Source organism: Antrostomus carolinensis, unplaced genomic scaffold, assembly GCF_000700745.2.
Source record: "Antrostomus carolinensis isolate BGI_N321 unplaced genomic scaffold, ASM70074v2 scaffold12116, whole genome shotgun sequence".
NCBI classification, from domain to species: domain Eukaryota; kingdom Metazoa; phylum Chordata; class Aves; order Caprimulgiformes; family Caprimulgidae; genus Antrostomus; species Antrostomus carolinensis.
Window position 1 is genome coordinate 18,287 of NW_010319829.1, and position 20,503 is coordinate 38,789.

A 20,503-nucleotide genomic window follows, 5' to 3' on the forward strand; every position below is an offset into this window, starting at 1 on the left:
CTGCAGCACCCAACACCGCAGCACCCAACACCACAGCATCCATCACTTGCAGCACCCAGCACTGCAGCATCCATAACTTGCAGCACCCAGCACTGCAGAGCCCGGCCCTGCAGCCACCCTGTCTGTCCCCATGCCACGCCTCGGTGAGGAAGCACAGCAGAGGTTTCAGGGGAGGAGGTGATGGCTTCCTCACTTGACCTTGCAAGACTTGAGCCCTTTCACCATGTTGCCCCAGGGCTCCCATGGCACCTGCAGCTGGAGCCGGGAGTGAGGAGTCGCGGCGGACGCGGTGCTGAAGGCATTGATTCAGGGGAACAGGAGTCAAGACCTTGTCCTGGTGTCGCAACCAAACCCTTGCACCTGTGCTTGCCTTCTCCGGGCAGACCTTGTCCCCTGGGGTAGGGGAGAGTTGCTTTTTATCACTCTTTCTTGGGCAATGGAGCTGGGAGAGACATGTTTTTAATGAAGATTCACCCAGGATTTGGAAGGGACCAGACCTCTGAACTCCATCAGCTGAGAAGTAATCAGCAAGGAGATCTGCGTGCGCATTGCCTTGTGCAAGGAGAAGGGGGGATGGAGAAGGGGCAGGCAAAGGAGGAAACAATATTTCCAGAGCACTGAATTTTTCTCCCTAAAATATAGCGCAGAGGCATTCCCTGAATGTCCAGCTCTTGCACTGGGATCAGATTGGGTCCTTGTATCACCCATAAGGCAGTGATCAGATTGCTTTCCCACTAAATTTTGACTCACACTCCTCAGACTGGAGTCCCTTTTCGGTGCCTACGTCAGCAGAGGAAAGTGGCTTTATGCCAATGGCTCCTATCAACACTAGCCAGAAACCTCAATGTGACTTTCCTCTTCCCAAACACAGCTATCACCAGCACAGGGCCAGAAGATAAGAGCTTAGTAAGTCCTTTTGCAAGATGAACACTGGAAAAAAGGTCAGTGCTTGGCATGCACAGGCTGGGTTGAGACTGGCAGGGCAGGGATCAGCCAGGTATTAACTGATGGGACACACAGTTGATGACCTACTGGGACAATATCTTTCACCCACATCAAACTCTTGGAGTGAAGCAGTTCTGCCTTTATTTGTTGCTCACTGTGAGTATCGCATCGCAGTTATGTACTCAATGTGTCACAGTTTCTCCTGTAGACTTATCAGTGAGGCCAAACTTCACATTTCTCAGCATCATCCACTCTGGACAACACATTGGAGGAATGGGCTTCCTGAAAACCTTGTATCAAGGGCTCTGCACTTGGAGCTTTTCCCCCAGACCTGTATTTTCATGCCCATACTGGAACAGAGCTCTTGAAAAACCTGGTCCCAACACAGCAACTTGCTGGCTCTCTGCTTTTCTCTCCACACACATGCATTGCTTCAGCATCCTGCCCCAGCTGCAGGATTTAAACCAGCTCTGCAGCTTCCTGTGGTCTTATCCCATCAACACCAGGACAGCTGGTTTTGCCTTTTGTCCAAGGAGCAGTCACACAGCTCGTTCTCTTTAATTCCGAAATCTCAAAGGTTTAACCTGCTGTTTGATCTAGGGCAAGGCCAGTGATAAGCCAAGTCAAGAACTTGACTCTGTCCAAGATGCTGACATCATTAGCCTGTTTGTTTAAGATGGAATTTAATCATGGGGATATTTTTCCCTCTATACTTGCCTTGTTTATTATTTTTCCTGATTGCCAGCTCTTTCGCTCAGCGGGGGAAATTCATTAAAGAGCTGTGATATAATTGGCTGATTCAGATTGTCTGATGGCAGGCAAGCTGCTCGGCAGGTGATGGAGCTGAGACATAAAGCTAAGACAGGCTTCTTAAACTAGAAACTCAGGTGGGTTTATCACCCCCTAGAAGCCTATCGCTGAGCCTGGACCTGGGCTGCAAAATATTCACGAAGGAGAACTGGAAATCCAGAGCAGAGTTGTGGGGCTGGGACCTGGAGAAAGGCTGGGCACACTGGGAACCTGCTCAGCAACGGGATCTGGAGGCAGGGACAAGACTTGTGCAGACTGATGTGGGAAAAGTGGGGAATGACCATTTATCAGATGGGGTTCTGGCGTGAGCGTAGGGACTGGGAAAGAGCTGAGGACACTGCTTAGTCTTGGCCTGCACCAACCCTCCGTAAGGTAAAGCTTGTCATTGCTCTTGGAAGTGGATCTCTATCTGAAAAGGAGCAGCAGGGGTGTCAGTGTGTGCATGCCCACTGAGGGCACTGGGTTAAGCACCTGGTAAGGCAGGAAGGGGGGCACACCCCCTCTTTCACCCAGCCAGCCCCTCAAAGACACAGGCTGGGGTCCCTCCTGAGTCAGCGCGGGTGCGGATCAGAGCCTGGAATCAGAAACACACGGTTGCTGGAGCTGTTTTACAGCAAACTGCACTGGATTGCCCCCGTGATCATGAAAACATCCACTGCAGGAGCGGGCTTGGTGACCTCCCTTTCTAAACCCATTAGCCCCAATTTGCGTAATGATTCTGTTGACCTAAATTCTCCCAAAAGTTTTGGCTGCCTGCATCATACTTTCCTTCCTGCCCTGGACTGCTGGGCCACTCCGCTCCATATTAGTCGTGTCTTCCAGCCCTCACTCCAAGGTAACTGCTTATCACTGAGGACTGACATGAGCCCTAGGGATGGACATTTAGCTCATCCTGGTTCCACTGCACTCAGTGTCCAGGTGAACACTGACTTCAGCAGCACCCACAGTGCCAAAAGGGCAGAGGAGGTACATGCAAACCACTCTGTAAGCTCTCAGAAACCTGGATGTTGTTTCTTGCTATGTTCTCCTGCCTGAATCACCAGCTTTTTCCACCCCCTCTTCTACTCCTGTGTTGGGCAATGACCCACTTAGATACATGCCATACCACAAATAATTACCAAGAACCTTGTTTTATATCTGACCACTTCCTCTCTCCACTCCCAGCCTCCCCAGTTTGCAATGATTCTCCCCTCTTCCCTGGCATCGCTGGTCATAGTAAAATAAGGGCTCTCTGAAGTTCATCATCTTTCTTTGGTGAGACCCAGATACTGGGCGGGACTGGTCCAGCCAGATGTTTTGGCATCTTCATCACTGAAACGCATTAGCGACTGTTATCTTTCTCCACATCACTTCCTAGAATAAACCAAGGACTTGTCCACAGCCTCATCCCAGCACTTACAGGGAAGGGCTGTGCATCAAACACTGGAAAGAGAGAAACAGGAATGCAAATGAGACCACTCTGCAGCACAGCAGGAACACCTTGGATGTGTCTTTAACCATGGTGCCAGTTTCTACCATTGCAAACTGTGTCAGGGCTGCCCAGCGTTGCCAAGTCTTGCCAACCTCACTGGCAGATGGTGAAACTGAGGCATGAGAAAGGTCAAGTGACTTGCCCAAGGCAAAAAGGCAAGTCACTGGCAGAGCTAAGATAACACCCCTGCTCATCTGCCAGACAATCCAGGACGTGCTCTGGTCCCCTTCACACGGCATCGTTCATCAGCATCACCCCAAAAGAGTTGGTAAAATCTCCCTGAGCTGGGGAGCAGCAGCCCCCAGTGCTGGGAGAAGCCACTCCCAGGACCTGCCTCTGCGCCACAGGGAAACTATTTAGGGTGGAGATGTTCGGGGAGGGCTCCCAGACGCTGGAGGTGTCCGGTCTGTTATACTGCAGGTGGGGCCAGCTCCAGTCACATTCTTGGCTTTGCTTTTTCTTTTTTCTGGGAAAAATTTAAATGCTCCAGAGATGAACCACACCAGGCCTCGCTATGTCATCGAACGTCCTGCGTATTCGGTCAGCCTCTTCGATGAAGAGTTTGAGAAGAAAAGCAGAAGTTATCCTTTTGGGGAAAAATTGAAAAACCTTTTCAGGTAACATAGAATGCTATAGCTGGGACACGTGTAAACCAGATTTGGTCTGGAATTGGGATATAATTCGGACCTGGGGATATAGTTCCCATTTTTATCCTGGGAAACCTTCCCCATGATCTTCAGGGCTTTTATAGCTGAAAGGCAGAGGAGAAATGGAAATTGTACTGAAGCAAGGGAAACTGGTTCCCCTTTTCACTGCCTCAGCTGTTAGGCTGTAAGGCAAATAAACAGAACCCTTTGCTCTAAGTGCCTTTGGGATTTGGGGTTCTGTTTCCCAAGGGGTTTTTTTAATAGTGAATAAAGTGCAACTGGTGATGTAGGTATGGGTGTGTGGGTTATTTCTTTATGCTTTCCAGCGAGGATTTCCTCTTATCAGCTTTCTGATTAAAAATAGTACTGGCTTTCCTTAAAGAAAGATTAATAATTGTGCAGATAAAGATTAATAATCCTGCTGATTACTGTCGTGGAAATCTAGCTCCATTCCTTGGAAAAGGGAAGGTAGTAATACAGGAAAGAGAGAATATCTGTGTTACCAGGCAGAGATGTGAGATATCACATGTGTCAACCCAGAAGCAATCCTCTTTCAGACACACTTGGGTTTTTATTACCAAGCACCTGAAAAAGTTCATCTTTGGCTCTGTGGAACTGCCCCATGAACCTCGGAGCTGTGTTTCCTCCCTACAGCTCAGCTATCCCCTATCTGAAGGGTATCAGGATACTGGAGAGCTAAATCCTTCACTCTGTGCATGTTCTCCCTCCAGCTATGGCAGCAGTGGGGACCTCCCAAGTCAGGAAGGACCTCCACGGCGTGTCCAGCTAGTTAACCACATTGCACTTGCAGGGAAGAGCTGTGCATCCAACACTGGGCTCAGGATTTGGTGTGGGAGAAAGGTTGAGACATTCCTAGGAAGATCCTTCCTCGCTCCCTTGCTTGCTCACTTCCCAGCTCACTTGCTTCTTTCCTTCTTTACTTATCTGCATTGGTTTTTTTATCTTCTCTAGATGTTCAGCTTCCAGATTCAAACTCATCCTCTTCAGCCTGTTCCCAATACTCATGTGGCTTCCCAAGTATAAAATTAAGGACTACATTTTGTCGGACGTTCTGGGTGGGCTCAGTGCGGGGACGATTCAAGTGCCACAAGGTGAGATGCAATGACTTTCTGGGTCACCAAGAGGGTGAACGCTTTGCCAGTTCAAGTAAAGGTCTGCGGATGAGAACTGATGTCCAGTCTGGGGGGGTCAGCCACCTTCATTGCTGACATGTATCAACCCAAGCTCTACCTCTGACCTGGTTGTCCCTATATTTCTCTGTGGTGCCCTTCCCTGCCCTCTTTGGCCTCTCCTGCCCAGAAAGCAGCACCCTGTGCTGACCACATCTTCTGGGAGCTGACATGAGGGTGAGCAGGGCAGGGAGTTGAAGTCAACTGCACAGATCTGGGTGACCTGCCCATTTCCCTCATATTTTCCAGGGATGGCCTTCGCTCTGCTGGCCAACCTGCCTCCTGTCAATGGGCTCTACTCCTCCTTCTTCCCCTTGGTAACATACCTGTTCCTTGGCGGTATCCATCAGATGGTCCCAGGTAAGAGTCTGCAGAGCAATTGTCTGCACAAGGCTGTTACATGTTGGCTGGGAATGCTCAGTATGTCCCAGAATAGAGATGTTTGGGCATGTTTGGTCTGTCAGGGGTTTACAGGATCCCTCATTCTGGCTGCACAGCAGGATCACACCCCAGTGAACCGCTGCTGTATCCTACCATGGGGCTGGCTGCAGTGATGGGTTGGGTGACTCTGTCTAGACAGCCCAACCTGTCCAAGTGCCTTCCAGGACAGGATGCTTTCTAGAGAAAACTACTGACATCACTGTGTTGTGCTGTAGGTACTTTTGCAGTCATCAGCATTATTGTTGGCAACGTCTGCAATGAGTTGGCTCCAGAGTCGGACTTCCAGTACTTCAACCATACTACCAATGAGACCAGTGTGAATACCACAGCCCTGGAAGCGGCCAGGCTGGAGATCTCTGCCACGTTAGCCTGCCTGACAGCCATCATACAGGTAAGGACTCCCTGCACCACCTCTGCTGTGTCCTCTGGCCAGAGCTGACCCTCGCAGAGTCAGCTGAGCTCTGTCCTCGGAGCAGAGATGGTGGCAGCAGATGCTACAAGAGGCTCCACTTCTAAGTGGATGATGCCTCAGAATGGAGGTTTTTTTGGGGGGAACTCGCCCCAGCTTCAGTCTTGATGTGAAATTCTCCAAACGGTCTGGCCAAGGGTGAGACCAGCCCCTGGGGCAGGATGGCAGCCAGTGATGTGATGACACCCCAGCACCCTGCAGCTCTCCTCTCCCCATCCCTGCTCTGGGACAGTCTGCTCAGCCCAGCCCGTGCGTGGCTGTGTGGGAGGGATGCTCCCTCTCTCCCGGAGGAGCAGCCAGCCCGACACGGGCAGGCTCAGGCTCTGGACCTCGCCCTTTCAGGCTGACGTACTTCTAATAACATCTTTGTCTGTCCTGCCCTAGCTGTGCCTGGGATTCGTGCAGTTTGGCTTTGTTGCTATCTACCTCTCAGAGTCTTTCATCAGGGGCTTCATGACAGCAGCAGGGCTGCAGATCCTCATCTCCGTGCTCAAGTACGTCTTCGGCTTGACAGTCCCATCTTACACCGGGCCCTTAGCTATCGTCTATGTAAGTGGGTGCTCTGGACAGGGACCTTCTCTGCACCTCTTCCCCCAGTGACCACCACACCTCAGGCATCACTGCCCCCCATGCAAGGGAAAGGGGGAGCTCAGAGAGAAGGAAAGGGTGGAGGGAGGGGAAATATGTCTGTGTGCAGACTCCCAGCCCACACACCTACACTGCTGACATTGTAATCCCCATACAGCGTGATCTGAGCCCTTATCTGCTGGTATCTAATTAGAAATAATTAAATGGGTCTGGGATTTGGAGAGAATATCAACTGTGTTGCTTTACAGCAGGAGTCTTGCACAAGTGTTAGCAACTGAAACTTTTCCTATGAGAAAGTTTACCCATTCCTGAGCTTTCCTGCATCTTCCATGGATGCATCTTCCACTGATGCAGCTAGAACTGCATCTAAGCAAACAGTGCAGACCCAGGGCTGGTTGCTGACCTCCCAGCAGAAGGGTTTCAGCACTTCTCTCACCCTAGAGAGTCCTCATCACACCTCAAGGTGTTTGCAGTCAATTATGGTAACATGCTTTCTCCATTGTACTGTCCATGTTGTCCTGTCCAGAGCCTCTGGTTCCCCATGACATCTTCTCCTCTTCTCTCTCCTTTAGACGTTCATTGATATCTGTAAAGGTTTGCCCAAGACCAACGTGGCCTCCCTGGTCTATGCCTTGGTCAGTGCTGTGCTCCTGATCATTGTCAAGGAGCTCAACCTAAAGTACATGAAGAAGATCCGGATGCCCATCCCCATGGAGATCATCATCGTAAGTGATGCACGAGCTGTCCCTCGGACCTTCCAGGAGACAGTCCCTCACCTTACAGTCCTGGGACACCTACTTCTGCTCACAGAGGGCCCATCATATAGAGCATCTGTACAGTGAATATGACATGATCCCCACATGACTTCGGGTCAGAAACTGGGTCATCCTCATGGAGGATACCTCTGACACCCAGCTTGTTCTGTTAGACTGTACCCGCCTCCTGGTGATGCTGAGGATGAGGAATATAACTCATTCTGGGGAGATTCTCTCCTTTCCTAGCCCAAATTTGGTGTTTATTTTCTCCTGGCAGCCCCAGGAGCACAGCAAGCTCAGTGTTTCTGAGTGAACTCATGCTCTTTCTGCTCACTGTGCTTTTATTCTCTGTACTTTCAGGTAATAGTTGCGACCGCAATCTCTGGCAGCTTTAACATGCCCGAGAAGTACGGCATGCCAGTAGTTGGGAAGATTAGCATGGGGTAAGTGCTTGTGCAGGTCTGACTCAACTTCCAGATAATTTTCCTTGCTCCTCCTCCTCTTCCTGTAGTCTGGAAAACACCTCACTCTTCCCCGCTGTATGACAGTCCCCTTCCAGGGTTCTCAAGCAGCACCGCTGTTCCCCGTTACACAACTGTCACCATCCACTCAAGCTGTCCACAGTGTAGACACGGATTATGTCATTCCTGAATCCACGAGCTCCTCACCCATTTCACCACCCTCCAGACACTGGTGTCACAACTGCTTCTCGCCTCTGCTCTGAGTGCAGGTTCCCAGCACCAACCCTGCCCTTGGTGAACAAGTGGAAAGACATGATCGGCACAGCTTTCTCCCTCGCCATCGTGAGCTACGTGATCAACTTAGCCATGGGGAGAACACTGGCAGCCAAGCATGGCTACGACGTGGACCCCAACCAGGTAACGCTTGGTTTGGAAGGACGCAGTCAAGGACTGTTCCCCTTGCTCTCAGGCGTGACAGGAAAACCTCGCTGCATGAATGGGAAGCTTTCAAACGTGCTCTGCACAAAACAGACGTGCTGCTCCCACGCATGCAAGCTCACGTGGCAGCTTGCCATGTCAGGGTTGAAAGGACATGGCAGATCCATCTCTCATGGATTGGAGAGAGCCTGCAAAAGGGAAGAAAGCGTTAGGTTGAGCTCTTTGCTTTGGTCTCCCTCCAGACATGAGGCTTCAGCCCTGAGTGCTGGCACAGAGGGCACTTTTGCAGGTTGTTGGAGCACAACAAGGCGCGTGTATTTCTCACTGAGCAGAGAAAGACCTGGATTCCTGGTGTGTCACCTAGATACTGTGAGAGGCAGGACATTAAATAATCCTCTTCTGTCATCACTGGCACAGTGGCAGCTTTAAATAACAGCCAAACATACCACATGAAGCCCTGCCCTTAGTGTGTCAACAGATGACAACGTGTTTATGTGGAATTGTGCTTCCAGGTTTCCCTACTATATCAAAGCCTGTCCCAGCTCTTAGTGGATGGAAAAGGGTCTGGGACACACTGCAGGGAACCCAGGTCCCTTCCCTGGCCACACAAACCCCAGATTTGGGCATCTGATCTCCTGCCTGGCAGCTCACACACGTTGGCAGGGCAGGATGCGCAGCTGTCCTTTCTGATGACCATGTTCTCTCATCTCCACAGGAAATGCTGGCCCTGGGCTGCAGCAACTTCTTTGGATCCTTCTTCAAAATCCATGTGATCTGCTGTGCTCTCTCCGTCACACTCGCTGTGGATGGGGCAGGAGGGAAATCACAAGTTAGTATCTCCTCCTCCTCTTCTTTTTTCTACATGACCCTACTCGGACACAAACCCCTGTAGCTGCTGCATGCTGCCAGCCTGAGATTGCTGCTGTAGGTCTGGAAAAGCTCCATATAAGACTGCTTCACATTGTTGTTGCCAAAGCAGAATTTCCTCCCTCCTCAACCCCATTTTTTCCCCTGGATGGTTCTTTGGATTGGTCACAGACGTAGGGTGTAAATCAGTCTGGCTCCCTTGATTGAGCAGAGCTATTGCATGAGGGGATTTTGGGGTCACTTCTGTGATCTGCAAAAAACTAGCCTATTTCTCAGAGGCAAGTGTCTGCTCACATAAAATACTACAGTGACCAGTTGTGCTGTTGGCTGAAGCAGCAGGAGATGAGAGACTCAGAGGGGAGGTAGGAAGATCTTGATGTTTGCTAAAGTGATTTATTTCCTTTTTGCAGGTGTCAAGTCTCTGTGTGGCCTTGGTGGTAATGGTGACCATGCTGGCTTTGGGGATCTACCTCGAACCTCTTCCAAAGGTAACACAAACTTCTGGGCAAACAGACATTGCATCACATACTCTACACACCCAAGCTAAGCCACAGCCTTGCTCCAAAAAAACCCAAGTGCAAACCATTGCACAGCACCGTTTGTTCCTGGCCTGGGGTCCTGTCTGCACTGAGTCTCTGGAAGCAGGAATAGTCTAAATTATCATGTTCAGATCCAAGTGAGATCTTTGTGAGTGTCATCCTTGTGGTAACTGGACCAAGGAAGGCAGATGCTGCAGAAAGCACATCCACATTGCACACCCACATCCTCGCTGATACGATCCCCTCTCCTCCGCAGTCTGTCCTGGGAGCCCTGATTGCAGTGAACCTGAAAAACTCCCTCAAGCAGCTGGCTGATCCCTTCTACCTGTGGAAGAAGAGCAAGCTGGACTGCGTGAGTGCCTGGGGATGGGTGGCCTGGGGATCCTGTGTTGGCAGCTCAGCCCAGGGCTATGTGAGGCAGAGGCAGGATGAGCAGGCAGCCCCTCAGCAGGTTTTTGGGGGCAGGAGGATGATGTGAGTCCCTTGCAGAAGGTGGGATTGACTCTCTCGATGTGGTTGTGTGGTTGTGCTTCCAACTCCTCACCAACAAGGTCCTGAGCAGCAGCAGAGCCTGTCCTGCCCAGCTGAGCACTCTCCTGCTTAGCGCACATATCCCAGAGGCCTGAACTATTACCTGCTCTGTTTAAATGCCAATCACCTGTGGGAGCCTGTTTGCCCAGAACTAGCCAAACCGGCCCTGCTCAATATCTGGGAGTCATGACTTAAAAACTCACACAATAGCCCTCCAGGGTGAGGAGAGCCCTTCAGAGCGATAAGGACTCCAGGCACTGGTTGATGTATAAACCCAGGCAGGGGGTGCGGGGGAGTGAGAACGGAATTTGGAAATGTCTGACATAAAAAGACAGTGTTTGAACAGGACTCCCACGGCTGAGTGGTGTGTGTGGACACTGAGCCAATATCCTGTCAGGTCTCGACAAACCACCTTATCGGAGAAATCAGGAGTCCAAAGGGGCTGACCTGAGTCATCAAGAGCTTTCCCAAAATACTGTTCAAACAGGTGCTGGAGAAGAGATGGGTTAGCAGTCCAGGCAGAGATTTCACAGGGGTGTGATCATGACGTGAAGGAACACTCTAGCACAAAGCATGAGCTACGAAAACATGGTCCATGCTTAGGATTGAGCCTCTCAGAAGGACTGGACCAGAGACACGCGAGGTCTGAGCTGCCATGGTTATGTAGAGAAGAACTGGCACAGGGCAAGTCATTGATGGGAAGATGCAATTCTCTGTTCAGAATCATTGACGGCAATTTAAGCGCATCTCTGAATGGGTTCTGCTGATGCCTGGTGGGTAGGATGGAAGGTCTGGGTGGCTCTAGCAGTTCATGTAGGGGCAGATGAAGTTCACCACAGCAGAGGTGAACATCCACCAGAAACCTGTTTGGTTTGGCCCATGTGAATCATCCGTCCTCCACGGCACAGCCAGACCCATTCCCCAGCTGTGCTGTGTTTCCACTGAGCTGCTGGAACAAAGCTCTTCCCACCGGCAACCTCTGGATGGGTGCAGGGAGTGTGGGGACCAGGCAGATGCCAATGGAGTGAACTACATTCCCTTGACCTTAATCTCCCTGGAATTTGAACTAGATTCAGTGTCCTGTCCCAAAACAGGGAACCATTTCTGGGTGATGTCAGACCATGAGTGTTCATTACGTCAAGTGTTTCAGTGCTAACTACAGGGATCACTCCACAGATAAAGGCCGGTGTGAAGTCTGGATGGAGGGAAGCTCTTACTTGCCTTTTATATGCACCATGCATATAAATGAAGATGCTGAAGTCATCAAAGTTACCCTGATTTGTCCAAGGTCAAAGTTAGGTTTTATCAGTCTTGAGGATGGGATTATAATAACCTGATAATGATTCTTAGAGGGCACGTTTCTATGCTTAGGGAGGACTAATTTCATACGGAGGGAGATGCTCAAGTGCTCATCTATAAAAATGACAAATGACAGAGCTCTGAGCTGAGAGGTGGAGCAGGTTTTGGTATGCTCTGTCATACTTTGTCATCAAATCTGCTGTGTGTGCAGGTCATTTATAGTAGGTGCTCAGACAGTTTCCAGATAGATGCTCATTCCTTCTGAAAGGCTCAGACTGACAGCAGGAGCTTCCTTGGGTCTGGGAGCAGTTACTGAGCAGCAGATGGGCTGATCTGCAGGAGCCTTTTCTTGACTAGATAGGCTGTTACTTTTTGAACCGATTGAGTGGTGAGGGTGTTCATGTGGCTGTGAAGAAATGCATTGGTTGCTTTTACAGCTGAAAAACTGGGGCTTCTGGCGAGCTTCCCAGCAATGGTGTTTCACACGAAAGCATGCAATAAACTGTATAATTAGAATAACTGCAGAATTCAGGCCTTGGTCTTTTGATCCTCAGCTGTGTAGTTCTTGGGGTCCAGAATATCACCACAGAGCTATTTTCCATCCATCACCGTACTCCAGCCCATGGTAGACTAAAATGACCTGATGTGTTCTTCTCTTTCTGCAGTTGGTCTGGCTGGTGAGTTTCCTGTCCGCTTTCTTCCTGAGCCTTCCCTACGGAGTCGCTGTGGGTGTAGGATTTTCCGTGCTGGTCGTGGTTTTCCATACCCAGTTGTAAGTACCGATGTAGCTACAAAATCCAAAAGAGAAGGAAAATCTCTCAGTTGTAGAATAAGTGATAGATTATTTTTATAACTGACCTCTGGCCTATGTGTGGAAGGAACGTGTGGCAGGAGCCTGGGGGAGTGCAGGTGTCCTCCCCGGCCCCTGGAATGTGCAAACAGGAATGGCAGGCGCTAATTTACTGCCTGCATTCCCACTCCTGCTCGTGGTTAGAGATGTGCACATCCCAAGGCAAGGGGAAGCCAGAAGGTATTTACTTCAGCAGAAAAAGCTACCTGCATAGTTCACAGCAGAAAATCCTGCTCAGAAAAAGAAAGAGCCCTGGATATGTGCAGGGACTGGCGTGAAGTTGACACACCACTTTTAATCCATCAAAGCCCTTTATTAATATTTCCCAGTCTGCAATCTCAAACTGCTGACTCTTTTTTGCCCTGTAGACTCTGCAGGGATGGAATCTAAGTGTTTTCATAAAGCAAAGTTTCAAATCCTGGTATGGAATGTGAAGTGAGGCAGTTTTCTTGCCCTGCAAGATTTACTCTAATTCTGGTCACCTCTCTTCTCCTAGCCGTAATGGCTCTGCCCTGGGCCAAGTAACTTCCACTGACATCTACAAGAACCCTAAAGCCTACAACAAGGTGAGCAGAAGCTAAAGGACACTCAGAGAAAATGCTGTTCTTTGCCACTGGAACCCAATGTGATCTGGATGTTCCTGCTGTTGTTTGCTGCTTGTTTCAGGGGTGGTAGGAGAGTTGCTCTTCAGCTTGACCTTCCCAGTTATCTGCTGCCCAAACCCCCAGCTACCCTGCACCCCACAGGGTCCCTGTCACACCTGGTTTGAGCTCTGGTCTCTGTTGCAGGTACATGAACTTAATGGGATTAAAATTGTGACCTACTGCTCGCCATTGTATTTTGCCAACTCAGAGATATTCCGTGAGAAGATTATAGCCAAGGTGAGCAATGCCCTGAGAAATTTATGCTTGCAGCCAATCCCAAATGGCCCTCGCTCTCCTGTATTGCTACATGATGATAATTAAGCCTAGGATGATGATGGAAGATGGTCACATCCATCCTCTACACTTCCATCCTTTTCTCCCTGATCTTCAGGACTGTTTGTAGATCTTATTTTAGAGGTTATGCCTGAATCCTGGCAGGTATCTTCCTCCAAGCTCTGCCAAAGCAGAGTCATCCTGCTACTGCAAATCTTTCCTCCCTGCATGTGCAGGCACCCTGAATTACTGAAGATGTGGTTGTTTGGTTGCCATCAGGATCACCTCACTCCGGTGTACAGCTGGTGCTGTGCTCCTGTGCCACGTGCCACAGGCTGGGAAACAGCAGGAAAGAAATAGCAGCCCCTTACTGCAGGGCTGAAGAGACTTTTTCAGAGAAAACTCTCTCTCTTTTCCACAGACTGGGGTGGATCCTGGTAAGGTGTACTTGGCCAGGAAGAAGTATGTGAAACGGCAGGAGAAGGGGACAGCACAACCACCAACAAAGCTCCCGAAATTCTTATTGAGGCAGAACAAGGTAACTCAGTTTGGGTTGCTGTGTTGATGAATAAGTCCCCATCTAACAGCTCCTCTTGACGTAGGATGTTCCACACCATCTTCTTAGCCATGTTTACCACTTCTTACCTCCTTTCCTTCCCACTTGCATCACCATTTCTCCCAGTAGCCAAAGCCTTAAGATGGCTAGAATGGAAATATGATGAACAATTTGCTAGGAAGTGGGCTTGCTCTCTTTCTCTACAGATGCATCTGTGTCAGCATTTCACTTCAAAAGTGCCCTTTTTAAGTACATTTTCCAGTCATCCCAGTTTCATTTGCTTTGCATTGCTAAGCAGTCTTGAAGCATGTGAACAGGGATCATTTAATATTAACCTAACGTACTCCAACACCAAGGGACATCCAGTCTAGCAACAACCTGGGCTTAGTTCAGATTAAAACACTTCATGTGTTCACATGTCAGGATCTTGGCTTGTGCTGATAGCTATGCCCTGCCCTGACTGTGCATTTCTGCTTTGCTGTAGACCTTGTCTTTGCAAGAGCTCCAGAAAGACTTTGAAAGCACCTCTCCAACAGACACCAATAACAACCAGACAACTTCTAATGGTGCCAGCATCTCCTACGTCACGTTCCGTCAACCTGCCAATGGTGCTGGGCGGGTGCACACCCCCAGTGAGCTGGGCAGCACCACCACTCTGCAAGGAAGCACTTTCAGTGTCATGCCTACAGCGGATGTTGACCCTGTGATGACGGCACCACCCTACATCAGCTTTCACACCATCATCTTGGACATGAGTGGAGTGTGTTTTGTTGACCTCATGGGCACAAAAGCACTGGGCAAGGTTAGTTCTGTACTACAAACATAGCCAAGCAACATATCACTCAGGTACCTTCTACTCTCTTGGGCAGCTCAGATAAAGGTGTTTACCCTCCTCAAATAGAAGGTTTGTGTGGCTTTCTCCTTCAGCATTGCCAGGACACGTGTAAAGCCCTGGATAAAAGACTTTATGGATAAACACGAAGCTGGAGCAGCAGTGTTATTAATCCTCTCTCTTTCCTATCTTCCCTTATAGTTGTGTTCCAGTTATCAGAAGATCGGGATTAAAGTGTTCTTGGCAAACGTGCATGGTAAGAATCTGCAAAGAACACATTTCCATGTGATCTTCCCCCATTTATGTCCTCCTGACAGACAGATCTTTTTGTTTTCTTTATGCAAACTGCGAGAGCTGTCAGCTTTTTGTTAGACCAAGCCAGAACAGATGAAAGAAGAGAACAGAAGAAAGGAAGGAGAAACACTGTTCTCTGTGTGTGAAACAGGTCTTTTTATTTGGGACATGACATGATGAACATCTCCACATTTAACATGTAGAATAATAGATCCCTACACTCTCATTTCTGCAGGAAACCTGCTTCTTCCCTATGCACCCCAGCCCTGCTTTAGCTCAGAGGATCGCTGTCAGCCATGTGCACTTTCACAGGCTTCCTTCTTTGGTTTCCTTCTTGTTCATGTGCTTTTCCTTTCTTCAGCCCAGGTGTACAATGACATTAGCACAGGTGGAGTCTTTGAGGAAGGAGGCTTGGACCGAAGTCACATCTTCTTGACGATCCATGATGCTGTTTTGTTTGCACTGGCAAATATCAAAGAAGTTGTCCACCCGCCCATCTTAGAAGAGGTAAATTTGCTCCTCAGTCTTTCTCCAGCTCTCAGTGCTGCACTATTAGCTTCAACGCTGCGTCAGCACAAAGGAAGAATAACAACTCAATACTGCACCTAATAAAGTTTTTTTATTTATCTCAAGTGGTAAAGGTCTAATTCCAACAAAATATTTAATCTCCTAATTCTCACGTATGGGCCAAGTACCTGCTGACTGAATTGATTTCAATGGGAATTCAGAAGTACAACTATCTTCTGCAAACCCCTAGCTGGGAGATGAATTGTCCCAGACTGGAGAAGTCGAAAGAGAGTTTCCAGCACTATGTCCTCAGTTTGGTGTTGGCTGGAACATGCAGCTGCACATAAAGGTAGAATGAAGGCAAAGCACATGATCCTGTCCTTGAATAGCCCCAGCATCCATGAATGTTTCCCTTGGAGGGAGGAGAAAAGGCTGAGGCTGACAACACAGGGTCAGATAGGCTTTTTCCCTAAATATGAGTAGGTTTATTGCATGATAATTGGAGTTGGAGCCAGGGCAGTGTTAGCCAGTTATCTCATGAGAATAAGTTAAGGTATCTCATATCCTGGCCGAGAGATAGGTAAATGCCAGCTCAGTCAGCAGAGATAAATAATTGAAAGAGGATTCCGTCAGTGCCCCTTCTTCTCAGGCATTTCCCTTTGAGCACAAGCGATGTTTTAAACCTGAGTTAGTAATTTTTTCCATTCCTTTCAACCCCGCACTCTGCTAATTTGTGGATTTGATTCTTTCCTGCACAGAGGCCGAATCAGACAGAGCTCTCCATTTATGACGAGTCGGTGGATGAAAGCTGTGCAGAGTTCAAGAACTTGGAGGAGGTTAGTCCGAGTGCCAGGGGTCACTTCTTCAGCTGTGGACATTACGGTGGAAATCAGAAGTCGTGGTTGGGATTGATTAGATGAGAAGTGCCACTGCCAGGCAAACTGCTAGCAACAGTAACGCTTTGAAAAGTTAGTTGCAAAAATAATTTCAAATCCCTGTCCTGAGGAGCTCTGGCAGGCTCCTGGATGATGGAGCAGGTAGGTTACCTCCCAGGGGAATCCTTTAATCCATTCTGGGCCTCATAGCTCAGGTTCACAGTCAGATTCACGGTCTCCACACACTGGGGTGAACTTGGAGAACCAGATTTAAGCTCAAGCCCAAAAGAAGGGTCTCTGGTCACGTTTTTCAGCACAGACTGTATTAATGCTGAAGTGATCTGCACACGTTGAACCCAGCTCCCTGGGAGGAGATACCATCCAATGCTGACCTTCCTCATGCTGTCCATGCACAGCTGGAAGCTGAACAACCTCCCAAATACCAGATTTCCCTCACAGAGGATGGCTGGGAAGGGTTGGAGATGCTGGTGGCATTTCTCTGTGTGACTGAATGACTGTTGAGCTGTGTCGCTGGGTTTGTGCCACGGCATCAGCTCTAACCCCGCATGTCTTGTGTGCCCTTCAGGAGATGTTTGGAAGCATGTTCCACTCAGAGACCCAGACAGCTTTGTGAGTGCACAGGGAGCATCGGCGTGCGGGCAAACCCTCCCGAACAGACTCCTCTCTCCTATCCCTTCGTGAAGAGCTGCACTTCTACCTGGGGATACAATAAGTTTGCAAAGCGAGAGGCCATCACACCTCTTGAACTGATAAATCCCTCCCTCCTTCCTGCTCTGCTTCTGGTATTCAGAGCAACGGACTCTGGAGCAGGCAACAGAAGCAGGAACTCAGGAAATGCCATCTCATTAATTACAGAAGAGAAGAAGTTCATTTGAAGGCAGGTGCCTTAACACATGGGACAATTAGTCATTATTGCCAAGTGCTCTCCTTTGTCTCACACAATTGCACCCTTCTGCCCACATTGGAATTACGTAATTTGGGCATCCCCCTTCTTTTTTTTCCTCTCTCTTTTTTTTTCCTGATGAAATGAAATACAAGCAAATATCAAAAGCCTTTCATGGCTTTGATTCACAAGCAAAAGCAACTCCTGCAAGGTGCGGCGACGCAGCTTTGTAAGGTAAAGCTGTTGTTCTAAAACGTGCACTGACCTTTGGGGTGTCTGCACAGTAAGTGCAAACCCCTGAATTTCCCTGCGTGTCTGTGTAGCTCCACCTCTGCCTTTCTATGACCCCCTGCACTGCTCTCTCTGTGACCCAGCGTCCCAGAAACCACTGCCTCACACCAGTGCTGCATTTCTGATACCCCAAAGACCTTGGTAATCTATCTCAATAGGGCTATTTTCTGGATTACATTTATTTTTTTTTCCTTACAAATAGGACTAGTTTGTAATCAGAAATAAGAATTCCTTGTTACTGTGTGTTACATGTACATATCGTCCTGCCTGCCCAGTGAGTTGAGTAGGTGTTTAAAAGACCCAGGGTCTGGTTCAAATCCTCTCCAAAGTGTTTTAGGGATCTTTCTACTGACTGAAAGGTGCTTCAGATAAGGCTTTGAGGCAGTGAGTGGCATGAAAGCATTCATCCTAAGGGTGTTCTGACTCTTCCCATCCTCCTGCTGACTGGAACAACTGAAAGATTTAATCCAGAACATGGATGAGTGCTTTGGGGAGATAGGTTTTTCCCAAATCATTCTGATCACAAGTAGCAAATTCAGGGACAGGGAAGGAAGCCCCTTCTGCACACTTGTCGTTATGGCATCGATCCAGAGCAGTAAAACTGAAGTTTGAGTGTATTTTATGCCTGCAACTAGGGAATAGCCATCCCAAGTGACCCCCTGTGCTATACAGAGCTTCTGGTGACAAGCTCTCAAACGGTCACTTGTGCAGCAAGAGAAAACTCTTGTCTAGTGTGTGATATTTCCATTAAAAAAAAATCTTTCCTACACGTGTGATGATTTTCAGTAAAATTCACCACAGACTGATGCTACCAGGACCATCTACCTCTCAGGCAAACAAGCCTGCCTCACTAACCCAGAGACAGACAGCTGAGATCTTAATCAATTCTAAAATCTGACATTCTTTTAAATTTGAGTGATGCTAATAACAACTGCTATTTTAGTTTCCTTTTCTGATGCCTTCCCTTCTTACCCAGTGCTGATGTTGTGACAGTAATGACAAGATGACAATATAAGGCCTGAAAAATCTAAGCGTAAACCAAGGGTTAAAGGGACCCTGCTTTCTTCAGTGCATTTCAACCTAAAACATGGCTTTTCTGAAAGTAAGGTTATAAAAAAATTAAGATAAAGACACATACTGGTATGTCTTCAATTGCAATGAAAACCATTTCTTTTGTTTTAATTTCAAATCTTCCTGCAAAATATTTACAGCACTGGGATAAAATGCAAGAAAAACTGAACAGTGATGGAAGTAAAACTGGACAGTCTGTTATCTTTCCATGAATGCAAAAAAATAAAGAGTGGCCTTAATAATGAAAGTAAATTATATTTTTAAAAGTTATTTCTATTTTATTAGTCTAAGATATTAAAAATATTAACAAGCTTTAATGTACGGTTTTGAAGTACATATACATTATTGAGCTGATTCACTCGCAGATTGCTGGAAGGCTTTCTGGGGAGAGAAAGTGGGGCTCTCCAACAGCTCCCAGATGTCCCATTTTTAAGGAAAATGGAGCTTCATGAACCATCGTAGCTAGACAACCATTAAAGGAAACAACATCAGGACCGTGCCAGTTTGGTTTTATGTAACACCTCATTAACTAAGTCACCGTTTCTCTACCTCAGTTTCTGATTATGTGATGCAGGAGAGAGTAATAAAACCAAAGGAGGTTAGTTTCCAAAAGGAAAAACCCACTAACTACTGGTTATTACTTATTTTAATCTTAGACAGCAGTGATTTTTCCAGAACCATGTAGAGCTTGTTCTATAAGGTAAAATCGAGAGATTAATTCTCTTAAATTATCTTTGAGGGTGATTACTCATGGTCTTTTGTTACTGCCTGAGTGCTCCTTTTACTCGCTCATTTGAAAAAAGCAACAAGGAAATTGGTGCAACAGAACAAGAAGCTGTCCTACAGTAGCTAATCAATATTTCTGTATCTCTGAGGTGCCATCACGTTAAATGAGGACAATTCGAATTTCCAGTTCTTCATTCAGAATTAACTACAGGAGGCTGATTTCACCGTCTCAGGGCTTGACAGCCCAACACAGGAAAAGCCTCAGAGCAACAGACCATGTATAAAAAAATAAATCATATTTCTTGACGTTCCTACAAGCATAATGGATGGGATGTCAAGAGGAACGGCTTGGAAGTAGCCACAGTGACCATACGCTCTGCGATTCTGGCGACCCAGGAAGAAGGAGATCTCATTTCTACAGCCACGGGCCAATTCTGGCAGCAATAAATGTAACATCAGTGGGCAAATGGCATTGCTGGAGGATCAGTGTGGTCAGTTCAGTCTTTATTTCTAAGTGTCCGGGCGAGAGAATTAGGGATGCTCAAATTCACACTGGGGTAGAAAAAAAATGTTAATTTCCATTGTCCCTTTATTGCTCTAAAAGTAACAGTGATGTTGATGCATTATGGCTCTGAAGCCTCACTTGATAAATGCATGATGTATAACCAGCTCAGAAATATTTGTAATTTATTTAATTTAATATTGGTTTCATTCTTTTTTTTTTGATAATAAAGAATGTGTGAACAATCATCTGCTTCATCTGCTGATTCGAGAGCAGGTTTCCACAGCAGCTCCTATCTGATATTAAACATCTCCGGACAGTTTATGCCATGGGAAGATGGGATAAATATTCAAATATGGTACAAGACAGCGGTAAAGAAGGGAAAGATAATTTTTCCATCGTGCTCCCTGGTGAAACCAGGCAAGAAGGAACACTTTTGGAAAAAAAAGGTGGATTTAAACTCTGTCACGAGTGGGGCTGGCACACCCCAGGGCACAGCACCATGCCCGCCTCAGGCCCGTCCCTGAGTGACCATGGTTCTCCTGCCTCACTTGTGGCCCCACCACACCTGGGGGTGGTTATTCCCCACGGTGATGCCTTCTCCCCCTCAAGCACCCCACTATTTCAGGAGCAGCACCCTGAGCCCCAGCGCTCTCAGCCTCACAGCAAACTCCAGGCACAGCCCAAGCCAGAGTGAGGGGACAGGCTGAGAGAGTTGGGGCTGTTC

At 48.0% G+C, this 20,503-nt stretch overlaps 1 protein-coding gene across 1 annotated transcript; it reads left to right on the plus strand.

Moving 5' to 3' along the window:
- Window positions 1–3,593: 3,593 nt before the first annotated feature.
- SLC26A9 (solute carrier family 26 member 9) lies at window positions 3,594–16,916 on the plus strand. The gene is made up of 20 exons (XM_010169403.2): window positions 3,594–3,843; window positions 4,846–4,985; window positions 5,313–5,423; window positions 5,720–5,895; window positions 6,358–6,522; window positions 7,134–7,286; window positions 7,677–7,759; window positions 8,047–8,194; window positions 8,931–9,044; window positions 9,493–9,570; window positions 9,878–9,973; window positions 12,117–12,223; window positions 12,798–12,867; window positions 13,090–13,182; window positions 13,640–13,756; window positions 14,259–14,576; window positions 14,808–14,862; window positions 15,262–15,407; window positions 16,166–16,243; window positions 16,869–16,916. The coding sequence occupies exons 1-20, from the start codon at window positions 3,719–3,721 to the stop codon at window positions 16,914–16,916; spliced, it is 2,421 nt and encodes an 806-aa protein (XP_010167705.1). The 5' UTR covers window positions 3,594–3,718.
- Window positions 16,917–20,503: the final 3,587 nt, after the last annotated feature.

What these genes read in the sequence shown, in the direction of transcription:
- SLC26A9 (XM_010169403.2), top strand. Translation starts at nt 3,719, where the DNA reads ATGAACCACACCAGGCCTCGCTATGTCATCGAACGTCCTGCGTATTCG. An exon ending in GGCCCTTAGCTATCGTCTAT is followed by an intron (nt 6,523 to 7,133) that starts GTAAGTGGGTGC and finishes TCTCTCCTTTAG; the next exon opens with ACGTTCATTGATATCTGTAA. An exon ending in ACCCGCCCATCTTAGAAGAG is followed by an intron (nt 15,408 to 16,165) that starts GTAAATTTGCTC and finishes TTTCCTGCACAG; the next exon opens with AGGCCGAATCAGACAGAGCT.